Source organism: Hylobates moloch, unplaced genomic scaffold (assembly GCF_009828535.3).
Source record: "Hylobates moloch isolate HMO894 unplaced genomic scaffold, HMol_V3 SCAFFOLD_6, whole genome shotgun sequence".
Classification (NCBI taxonomy): domain Eukaryota; kingdom Metazoa; phylum Chordata; class Mammalia; order Primates; family Hylobatidae; genus Hylobates; species Hylobates moloch.
Window position 1 is genome coordinate 18,918,215 of NW_026652281.1, and position 12,693 is coordinate 18,930,907.

Genomic DNA, 12,693 nt, shown 5'->3' on the forward strand with positions numbered 1-12,693 from the left:
ACTGCTGATATTTTCCAAATAAACATGCTTTTAATATAACATCTACAGTGAACAAAAGTAGAAATTAAAGTGGAATAAAAAAGGGATTTGAAATAGAAATCTAGGAAAATATATATTCATATAACTACAGTCAGAGTAAAAACAGTCACTGATTTTTAATGGTATTTCTGTTTTCTATGCTTAGTGGAAATATGAAGTATTACAATTAAATAAAGGCATCAGTACTCTGTGAGATGTTTCCAGGCATACTAAATAAATATGAAAGAATATTCTTTAAAATCTCTAATATGTTTAAATTTCTTTAGCCTTTCAAATTTTTTTGAATTTCTGCACTATAAAAAACAGGCCGGGCGCGGTGGCTCACGCTTGTAATCCCAGCACTTTGGGAGGCCGAGGCGGGCGGATCACGAGGTCAGGAGATCGAGACCACGGTGAAACCCCGTCTCTACTAAAAATACAAAAAATTAGCCAGGCGTGGTGGCGGGCGCCTGTAGTCCCAGCTACTTACTCGGAGAGGCTGAGGCAGGAGAATGGTGTGAACCCGGGAGGCGGAGCTTGCAGTGAGCCGAGATTGCGCCACTGCACTCCAGCCTGGGCAACAGAGCAAGACTCCGTCTCAAAAAAAAAAAAAAAAAAAAAAAAAAAACAAAGCAAAAAACTTCTGCCATCGCGATCAGGCAGAAAAAGCTTATTGTAATTAAATTTCTCAGTTGATAGTCTGAGAGCCTGTTTCAGCTAAGTATTTATTTATTTTTTCTAAATGAGTGATGGCAGATTTTTGATGTGTGGGACCTATCAACTTTTTCACCACTTTGAAGACTGAGAGTTTTATCTGCAATTTGCCATAGGCCTTAGTGATTTCTAGGCTTTAAGATATTCAGGCTCACTTATCTTTTATTCTGCTTAGGCCTAGCAAACAATTTACATTCATACTTTAGAAAACTGTGACTAATTTTCTTTTCTGAAGGACTTTTATCTCGAATGAACTGTTTTCTCGATTACTCAAACATAAATGCCCTGTTCTTTGTATTAAAATTAATTCATATATTAGGTCTAGAATTCTTGTTCTTTTCAAAAAGAAATTTAAACTAGGAAAATGTTGGTATATGTAATACAAGCATATCAACGATAAAAAATAGCATATTTAGAGTGGGCACAGTGGCTCATGGCTATAATCTCAGCACTTTGGGATGCCAAGATGGGAGGACTGCTTGAGCCCAGGAGTTGAGACCAGTCTATGGAACATAGTGAGACCCCATCTTTACAAAAAACAAACAGACAAACAAAAAATTAGCTGGGCATGGTGGTGCATGCCTCTAGTCCTGGCTACTTGGGAGACTGAGTTGGGAGGATTGCTTGAGCATGGGAGGTTAAGGCTGCAGTGAGCCATGAACCACTGCACTCCAACCTGAGCAACAGAGTAACATTCTGTCTCAAAAAGCACACGTATAATTTTAAAAAGAAAAGAGTATATTTGATATAAGCATATCAATCATGAAAATAGATACCAATATTAAGGGTGCAAGACGCATGCCCAGGTAACAGACTAATGTAAACACAGAAAATGTTTGCTTCTTTCCAGTAAGCTTAAGATCCTGAGTATAAAGCATTTTCTGTACATAAAGCACATTTTGGGACCACCATATTTCAGTAAAGACAATATCATATTTTGTTGTGAATTACTTTAAATGAATACTACGTAGATCATTCATAATTTCAATCTCACATCCCCTGAGTATTAGTTATTTACAGATGAGAAAATAAAAGAGGATGACTCTGCTATTAATCTATTTGGAACATTATCTCACATCTTCTGACGCCTCTTGGTTGTATGCTACACTGTCATGGACCCTCTGTTTCCAAAAATGTAGTGAAACATTAAGATAATGTAGCAAAAACATTAAGAAAAAAATAAAGATGGAAAGCTGAAAACCAGAAGATTACTATTCTCAATGGTTGCTTTAGGCTATTACGAATCATTATTTTCCAGTAGACATCATTCTTTGCATTGGAGAATAAGGTCTGTAGAAACCTGATAACATTAGCCAATGCAAATTAGATTATTCCCTTGCTGTTCTAACTTATTAAATTTACAACAGATGACTTCATATTTTCATTATTGGGAAATGGGCTTGTTAGAATTTTTGGCTCATATCACATGTATTGTATGTCATCACAAAAATCACTTAATACCCATTGCAAGTCTTCAACAGAATTAGAACTATAATCTCTTAAGTTAAATTCAATGTAATCTGTGTCCCCAAAGATTGCAGGGATTAATATTTATGAAAAAATAAAGAAAAATTACCTGCTCCTCTGGTGTGATTAAAATCCCCTTTAATGATCTTGCATGATTTTCCATTGCCATTGCATACACCACAATGATCTTCTCTTGCAAGAGACCCTAATAAACCATCACAGCCAACTTTCTGTAACAAGAGAATGACAGCACATCATAAATAGCGGTATTCTTTTCTTGTTTTACTACTAATTTGGGACAAATCTGGTCTCTATAAACCAGATATATTTAATTGTAAAACTTATAAAATGTCATATTATAAAATGTCATATTCTCTTGTGCAAGCTAATACAAGCCAATGTCAAATAACATAATCTGTAAAATTACCAAGATAGTGATGAGAGCTTACCCACCTACCTTCCCTCTTCTCTCTCTCTCTCTCTCTTTATTCTTTCAGATGGGGTCTGGTTCTGTCACCTAGACTGGAGTGCAGAGGCTCCATCTCGGCTCACTGAAACCTCTGCCTGCCAGGCTGAAGCCAGCCTCCCACCTCAGCCTCCCGAGTAGCTGGGACTATAGGCATGTGTCACCATGCTGGGTTAATTTTTGTTTTTTTTTTTGTTGAGACAAGGTTTCACCATGTTGCTCACGCTGGTCTCGAACTCCTCAGCTCAAGTAATCTGCCTGTCTTGGCCTCCCAAAATGTTAGGATGATAGGTGTGATCCACTCTGACCAGCTTAGCGTATCTTTTATAGTAAGTATTAAATGATACCATAAAGTAATTTGGAAAAAAATATTATTGAGAAAAATGCAATTTACATAAGTCTCAAAGGAAATCACATTTCTATTAAATACAACATGATTAGTTTAATTCCTTCTGCTCAACAAAGAACAGATATACTTCACTATATGGATGGCTTAACTTTTAAAGTGATTGTAAAGTAAGTGCTAAATGGTAAATATTAACTTTGTGGAAAACTGAACATAGATGTTTATTTTTACTACAGTTCATGAATCAACTGTAGTTTATCCATCTCTATCTCCTTTGGCACCTAGCACATGAATGTGAGTAAGAACTCCTCAAAACCCATGGCTGCTTTAAGAAAATATGAACAGTTGGGGAATTAATTTTTATAAGCTCCCAGAAGAATTTTGTTTATATGAATCTTCTAAGGCCAAATCAATTGCCTCTTTTCTTGGAAATAATGTTTGCTTCCCATTGATGAGGCAAAGTTGTACGTACTCAAAGGGCAGGATTTAGTATGTCAGTACTGTCAGAAATAAATGGTAGTATTACACAATTCCTCCTGATCAAGAAGGATTTGGAACAGAGACTGATGATACATCTATTTATAATAGGTTCCAATTATTTTAGAGGAAAATTTAAAATATGAAATACAACTGAAACCAAAACAGAATCTTTGTGACTGGTGCTGCTGGTGTTGGGGTGGGGGAAGCTAGCAGATTATTAAATGCAGCTGCAGGATGAATATGCTGGGAGCAAAAGTCACATTAAAACTGCACAATACAGCATTCTTTCCTTTTGTCAAGGGGGGCCTATCACTGTCAAGAGGTACAAAGTGTTAGCACAGAACTCTGATCAGCAAGTCAAAGCTTATTCAGGGAGAAATAAAGAGAACGAAAGACAAAAACCACATGATTATCTCAATAGATGCAGAAAAGGCCTTTGACAAAATTCAACAACTCTTCATGCTAAAAACTCTCAATAAATTAGGTATTGATGGGACGTATCTCAAAATAATAAGAGCTATCTACGACAAACCCACAGCCAATATCATACTGAATGGGCAAAAACTGGAAGCATTCCCTCTGAAAACTGGCACAAGACAGGGATGCCCTCTCTCACTGCTCCTATTCAACAAAGTGCTGGAAGTTCTGGCCAGAACAATCAGGCAGGAGAAGGAAATAAAGGGTATTCAATTAGGAAAAGAGGAAGTCAAACTGTCCCTGTTTGCAGATGACATGATTGTATATCTAGAAAACCCCATTGGGTCAGCCCAAAATCTCCTTAAGCTGATTAGCAACTTCAGCAAAGTCTCAGGATACAAAATCAATGTACAAAAATCACAAGCATTCTTGTACACCAATCACAGACAAACAGAGAGCCAAATCATGAGTGAACTCCCATTCACAATTGCTTCAAAGAGAATAAAATACCTAGGAATCCAACTTACAAGGGATGTGAAGGACCTCTTCAAGGAGAACTACAAACCACTGCTCAATGAAATAAAAGAGGACACAAACAAATGGAAGAACATTCCATGCTCATGGGTTGGAAGAATCCATATCGTGAAAATGGCCATACTGCCCAAGGTAATTTATAGATTCAATGCCATCCCCATCAAGCTACCAATGACTTTCTTCACAGAATTGGAAAAAACTACTTTAAAGTTCATATGGAACCAAAAAAGAGCCCGCATCGCCAAGTCAATCCTAAGTCAAAAGAACAAAGCTGGAGGCATCACGCTACCTGACTTCAAACTATACTACAAGGCTACAGTAACCAAAACAGCATGGTACTGGTACCACAACAGAGACATAGATCAATGGAACAGAACAGAGCCCTCAGAAATGATGCTGCATATCTACAACTATCTGATCTTTGACAAACCTGACGAAAACAAGAAATGGGGAAAAGATTCCCTATTTAATAAATGGTGCTGGGAAAACTGGCTAGCCCTATGTAGAAAGCTGAAACTGGATCCCTTCCTTACACCTTATACAAAAATTAATTCAAGATAGATTAAAGACTTAAATGTTAGACCTAAAACCATTAAAATCCTACAAGAAAACCTAGGCAATACCATTCAGGACATAGGCACGGGCAAGGACTTCATGTCTAAAACACCAAAAGCAATGGCAACAAAAGCCAAAATTGACAAATGGGATCTCATTAAACTAAAGAGCTTCTGCACAGCAAAAGAAACTACCATCAGAGTGAAGAGGCAACCTACAGAATGGGAGAAAATTTTTGCAATCTACTCATCTGACAAAGGGCTAATATCCAGAATCTACAATGAACTGAAACAAATTTACAAGAAAAAAACAAACAACCCCATCAAAAAGTGGGCACAGGACATGAACAGACACTTCTCAAAAGAAGACATTTATGCAGCCAAAAAACACATGAAGAAATGCTCATCATCACTGGCCATCAGAGAAATGCAAATCAAAACCACAGTGAGATACCATCTCACACCAGTTAGAATGGCCATCATTAAAAAAGCAGGAAACAACAGGTGCTGGAGAGGATGTCGAGAAATAGGAACACTTTTACACTGTTGGTGGGACTGTAAACTAGTTCAACCATTGTGGAAGTCAGTGTGGCGATTCCTCAGGGATCTAGAACTAGAAATACCATCTGACCCAGCCATCCCATTACACCATGGAATACTATGCAGCCATAAAAAAAGATGAGTTCGTGTCCTTTGTAGGGACATGGATGAAGCTGGAAAACATCATTCTCAGTAAACTATTGCAAGGACAAAAAACCAAACAGCGTATGTTCTCACTCACAGGTGGGAATTGAACAATGAGAACTCATGGACACAGGAAGGGGAACATCACACTCTGGGGACTGTTGTGGGGTGGGGTTAGGGGGGAGGGATAGCATTAGGAGATTTTCCTAATGCTAAATGACAAGTTAATGGGTACAGGAAATCAACATGGCATATGGATACATATGTAACAAACCTGCACATTGTGCACATGTACCCTAAAACCTAAATTATATATTAAAAAAGATATCAAATTATATATTATTTAAAAACTGAAAAAAAAAAAAAAAAAGAAGTAGCCACTACAGGAAATGCGCAGAACACAACCAAGTATGTGAAGTGAATGTTAAGCAGAAGCCTGACCTGGGAGTCCTAGATGGAGAAGAAAAGTCTCTCCACGTTCAAATGGGGAAAAAGTTGAGGAGAGCTAGAGTACTTTTGAAATGATAAAAGTATGTTTATTGCTCTATCCCTGGTACCCGGATTGCCTCTTGGCAAATGGTGAGAAAACAGTAAATAACAGTTCAACTATTAAATATGTTGGTACTTAGTAGTTTCTTAGTTTTTCCCAATCCTTTAACTAGGATATTACAAGGTCTGTAAATCTAAAGTAAAAGTAAGGAATAGACATATATACTACAGTTCAATAATCACATATCTTAAAAATAAAAGGTAAATATTTTGTATTTTATAATGGGTAGTTTTAAGTATCCACACATATCAAAATATGCTCACATAAATCCAAAAGTTGAAGATGAACTACTTTGAAGGGGCAATGCCACGTGACTGGTAGCAAGTACCTGAGGTACCACTGGTGTGCGGGAGATACGCAAATAACATGATCATACAGGCTCCAGCCTTCCTTATCGTTTTCAGTAAGAGAAAATCACAGAACCAAAATGGGTCACCAGAGAAAATTGTCTGCTTTCAATTGCCTTTCGTTCACTAAGTCTGGAATGCTACATTCAGCTTTGGTGCTATATAGTTAATGATAAAACACTCTAGTCAAACCCCCAATTGTTAAGGGTTGTCAGAAAAACTAAAGAGGCATGTTTTCAATTTTATTGAAAGACTAAATGAAGCATTTTAATTAAAAAGCCAGAATCTTGAAGTGTTTTAATGCTATTATAAGTCACAATCCATTTCAAATAATTCTAATTTAATTATAATCATCAGGTCCACATAGCATTTGTGCAAAATCTTTGTTGTTGTTGCTGTAATTTTACTTTTTACCCAGGGACTCTGTAAAAGATTTGGCTTATACAATACTGTTAAGTAAAAAGCATAGCAATTTAGGCTATTATATTTGACATACACAATTTAAGAAATAAATTCATTTAAGACATACAATAATCTAACAGATTTACATATAATGATGAGATGAAAGCTCTACTAGTACAGCATATAGTTCTGAAAACAAAATATGTATAGGTAAAATATCTATAATTTTTAATGAAAAACTACATTTTGGTAATTGCCATATTCTGTTAAAGAATAAAAGAAATTAATATGTAGTCAAAAGACTGCTTCTTATGCCAATGGTTTTACATGATTCTATGCTTTAAACCTTATAGCCTACTGGCAAAATATAGAATCTCAGAGCTGGGAAAGCATTTAAGTTTCATGTTGTTCCCAGCTTCCTACCCAGAAGTACATACACTTCTATTGGATCATGGATTGATCCATTCATAGCTTGAAATTGTTTTCAATTTTTGGCATTTGTGTGCGTGTATGTGTGTATGTGTGTGTTCAGTTGTGCATTTTTCTGAGGAAAACAAATTCATCAAATTCTCAAAGGAGTGTATATAGCACAAAGTCAATGACCAATGGTTTACCAACTTTATTTTACAGATTAGTTAATGCATGCAAATATATTTTAAGTGATTTGCCCAGTAACAGTTTCCTAAAGGCTGTCATGGATTCAGTGCCACTCCACTCAGCAGCCTCTTTCATTGCTAAAGGATTTATTTCTCTCCTGCTTCTGGAAGGTTTATCAGAAATTATCTAGACCAAGGAAACCTGCTTTCCCCAAAGTTATAGCCACTTCCTGGGGCAGCTTGTATCCAAACAATAGTAGATGCTGAGAGTAAATGGCCTGATTTTCTCACCCCAAATGGTAAAAACGCTCAAGCCCCATGCCAGTTTAAGCGCTTCCCACGAGGTCAGCTAAGGTCTTGTGACTGCACCAGAGCCTGATTTCGCACTGTGCCCAAACCTGCCTCTTCCTTATCTCCACATAGATGTTGATCATGAAAACACTTGGCATTAAACTTTGTGCGTATTAATCTTCCAGGGAATGTCAACTTGAGACAGTGGCAGAACCATGACTAGCAACTGCTCACTTCTCCACTTTGATCTCTCCACTATGCTCTTCATAATCACTGTAACAAATTCTATTTTTTCTAAACATAGATGAAAAGCACATACATGCATATAATGGACATTTTTTAAAAGAAAGAGAAAAGCAAATAAAATGTTTATTTTAAGAAAGTTGAATATGCATTTAAAAATCATCTGATTCAAGTATATTGATGATACTTGAATATGAGTTATAAGGTCAATTTTGTTGATTTTTGACTCATGGCTCAGTCTTAGACACAAGGCGTGGAGAACTAGAGTACTTGAATTTTTGGTCTGAAATATTTTGACATAAAATGTCCAAAGTGCTCCAATTTTAAACCTGTAATATATATATTACACAATCAAAATCTCAGATTCTTTCAGTTAGTAATAGATTTTATGGAGTACCAAGTCAAACCCATTATTACACAGATGGAAAAATGAGTTCTCAAAGTAAATCAGACTTGCTCAAGGTCACAGTCAAGGCAGGACTATAGCAATATCTTTTGAATCTTAGTCCAAAGCTTTCAACCATGCTGTGAAGTTGCTCAATGGTCCCACAATTTTCCTTCAACATATAAATTCTTTTTTTTGGAATGTCTTACCTGGCACCTGCCATTTGCACAGATATCTAATCCCTGATAGCCACAAGAAGTTCCATCCATCACTTTTTCTGATAGAAGAATAGGCTGTTCTTTTCCAACAGGAGAGCAAAACAAGGCACATGGTTTTTCTACATACAGAGTAGATAAAAAGAAATGAGAAAAAGTTACTGCATAAATATTTTTATCTTAAGCTTCATTTTTCAGAATCGTTATTGAGTAAAAAATAATTCAATGCTAATTAAGTAATGTAATATTAGAGTAGATAACATTAGAAGATCTCTATGTGTAATAAATCAGGTGCCTGGAGATGTTCAGTGAATATTAATCTTCTAAGAAATCTGGCTTCAAATTAGCTTAAAATATATCAGTTGTTATTTTATGGCACAACATATCTAGCATACACAATCCAGACCTCCTCCCTGAATAATATTGGCACACCCCAATTTTATGCTCATATTTTTTTTGAAACGATATCCTCTTCATCTTTAGTAGACACCAGGATTCTACCTGTCTTTAAGTCCTGGTTAAGATTTACTTCATGCTTGAATTATTTATTGACGTCTTCTAAATTTCAATGCACTAGTATTTATTTCTATATAGTTGACATTTTCTAATTGAAAAAATGTCTAAAGGGAGAAAGAAAAGCCTCTAAGATGAGAATTCTCATGAAACTTTCTGTTACTAGGATTATAGTAACAATTGCATTTGTAAAATCAGTTCTGTTACTAGGATTGTTACTACAATGCAACAGAAATATTGTTTTGAAATGCAGTACCATCCCATGAGAGCATCCATAGTTATGTGCAACTGCTGATGTGCTAGTGAGAACTCTGTCCCCTTCACCACTTATGCAGAAACCATGTCATTGTATACGGTATCTAGGTTGAGAACTTTTATTCCAGGTAAATAATTCCTAAGCCGCTGCCAGTCTTCTATGTGCCTCATTGAGCAATGAGATAGGATGTTTGGGGTTAAAACACTTGCCTTTTAGGCTCAGAAAGTGGCACGATATTTTTAAAGTGCTATGTCCATTTCTAAGCCTCCTACAGAGGAGCTGTAGTATTTGGTAACACTAGTAATACTATTATCCAAATCTGAAACCTCAGAGCAATTTCCATGCTACATTACTACTCTATTGGCTTGACGCCAGCCCGGTCCTTTACTGTTTATTAAGCTTATATAAATAGAATGGAAAAAAGTTTACAGTCTCTGACACTGATCTTCCCTTATGTCTTCAGTAAAGTTCCACGTATGCTGATGGGATTCTATAAATACCAAATAACAGCCAGAGGCATGGAACAGGGTATCACTTTGCAAAGAGAAGACAGACAGTTAAATGAGCCTTCAGAAGTGAACATTTCGAACAGTTTTCACATGTGGCTTCTGAATACTGCTCTCAACAATTTTGGGGAGTTGGAACATGGCCTTTAATGTGCATGGTTTTGAAATTTTCCTTTAAGATGCCATTATAAGCCGCAATAAAGCATTTCAGTGTGCTCTCACACCTCAAAGTAGGTTATGTTTATTCAATGACTGCTTACTATGTCATATCTTTGAACTTAAAAACAGCTGCTATAATTGCAACACTTTAAAAGTGGTGTATATAATGCTCTTTCTGGAGTTTTCATTGAAGAGAAGAGCAAACCAGATATATGAATAAATAATATTGAAAAGAGTTCATCTCCTAGAAAATTCCATTCATATTCCAAGCAAAAATTCAGATGAAAATCTTTTTATTTCTCCTTTTAAAACATATTGCCAACACACTGTACTGACTTTAGCTGTACAGATGACATAAACATTTGATACCACTCTTCATTTCTGGAGTATACCCTCAAGGCTGTGACATTGTAGTGATCCATGTAACATGCCATACTTGGCAGGCAGGCTCTGTCTTGATTTAAGAGACCAACTGTTTCCAAGATATGCATTAGACATGGATTTCAGCCAAATTTTGGCACACACAAAGTATGTGAAATACCTGAATGTTGAAGCCATGCATGTCTTTTCTCTAAAAATAAATGTTCACTGCTGCATTGCTACCCCACATTTAATTCTCCTAGGCAGGGATTCATGTATTATATAACATATACAGCCACTTGTATTTTAAGGTGTGACACGTTTTTAAAAGAATTGTGTATTTCCATTTCTTCCATAGTGCTATAATACATGTAGGCTAGTGACTGTTGTATATTTTATTTGAAATACAGACTGATGAGTTTGATTGATACGTGTTGCAAAATCATCACAAATGGTAACCTGCTGATTATACAAACAGCTATTGTGGATTATTTTGATGATAATACATCACTGTGTAAGAGTCACAAGTTCCTTTAATTGTGATTTCTAACAGCTTTAGTGTTTTAAATTCATGCCCATCCAAGTCTGATTTTTCTTTAATTTGGAGAACACCTATTTTCTATCTCTTATTTCATGCATAAGTAAATGAGTTTCAAATAAACTTGACATTATTAACTGTCACAGCCAGTTGGAAGTAGAGACAGGATTAACACTCAAATAATCAGAAAATTTTCATGACGTGAACAGTCATATTGATTATGTTTTTACAATAAAAAGTTACTGGCTATGTATTCAAATTTCTTTAACAAATATTCATTGGACACTTAATATACAATAGATGATACACTAGGGACAGACATTAGAGGGAATGCAGACACAATAAAATGTGCTATTACAGGTTGTGTGTGTGGTACTTGGAAGGGACACATAATTTGGAGGATCAGAGGGATTCTTTCCTCCTAGAGGAACTGACATACACTGAGTCCCAAAAATCAGCAGAAGTGTTCAAGGTAAATAAATAAAGAACGGTGTCAAAGCTTGAGAAGGAAAGCCTATTATGCCAAAGCCCAGCTGGTATAAAGGCCCAAAAATAAGAGAGCAGATGTATCTAAGGGGTGGAATGGAAGGCAGCCTGGCCATATAGGATTCTATAAAAGAGAATGATGGAAATGAGGCAGGAGAAGTTAAAGGGGGCAGGCCACAGAAATATCCTTATAAACCAGGTGGCCAAGTTTGTGCAACTGAAAAGCAAGTGTTACCTTCAACGATATGGGACACACTAAAGAGGATCAAATGGACATGAATAGGAAGGGTTATGATCATGTGTTTGGTCTAAAACCTGCAGATATCCAATTAGCTATATCAGCGAGGGAGTTGTACATACAAGTTTGGAGCTCAAATGGAAAATCTAGTTGAAGACGTAAACTCATGTATTATTTGCATATTTGAAGTCATGGGAATAGATAACATCACCTAAAAAGAAAATGCACAGTGAAAACAGAATAGCGTTTGAAGTAGGCAGAAGGAGAACACACCAGAGATGTAGGAGGGAAGCCAGGTCGGTGTTAACAACACAGAAACCAAGCAGGGCACACGAGTGTTCCAAGAACCACGGGGGTGGGCAGCCACCTTAATGTATTTAAGGGTCAACTAAGAAGAGGATGGGAAACTATTTAGTTGGTTTTGTTTCCATGAGACTCCTGGATGACATTAGAAAGACTTGTGTTGGTGGAATCCAGATTGAAGGGAAAAAAACAAAGGGCTGGGATACAGGCAGGTCTTCTAAGAAGGGTGGTTGTGAGGAGGGAAACGTGTAGGTGCACCAGCTCAAGATGGCTATGGTCTTGAGGGGAAGTTTTTATGTTTTAGTGGCAGAGTCTTAAATATGTTAAAAAATTAAATGTGGCCGGGCGCGGTGGCTCACGCTTGTAATCCCAGCACTTTGGAAGGCCGAGGCGGGCGGATTGCGAGGTCAGGAGATCGAGACCACGGTGAAACCCCGTCTCTACTAAAAAATACAAAAAATTAGCCGAGCGTGGTGGTGGGCGCCTGTAGTCCCAGCTACTCAGAGAGGCTGAGGCAGGAGAATGGCGTGAACCCGGGAGGCGGAGCTTGCAGTGAGCCAAGATTGCACCACTGCACTCCAGCCTGGGCGACAGAGCGAGACTCCGTCTCAAAAAAAAAAAAAAA

General features: G+C 36.9%; 1 protein-coding gene across 1 annotated transcript in view; it reads right to left on the reverse strand.

The window, feature by feature from the left end:
- The window catches only part of ADAMTS19 (ADAM metallopeptidase with thrombospondin type 1 motif 19), a 286,463-nt gene that overhangs the window by 81,350 nt on the left and 192,420 nt on the right, over positions 1-12,693 (reverse strand). Inside the window, exons 14-15 of the mRNA XM_032156524.3 lie at positions 8,704-8,831; positions 2,309-2,429 (exon numbers count right to left, since the gene is read on the reverse strand). Coding sequence (XP_032012415.1) covers positions 2,309-2,429; positions 8,704-8,831 — 249 coding nt within the window. The remainder of the gene's footprint in view (positions 1-2,308; positions 2,430-8,703; positions 8,832-12,693) is intronic.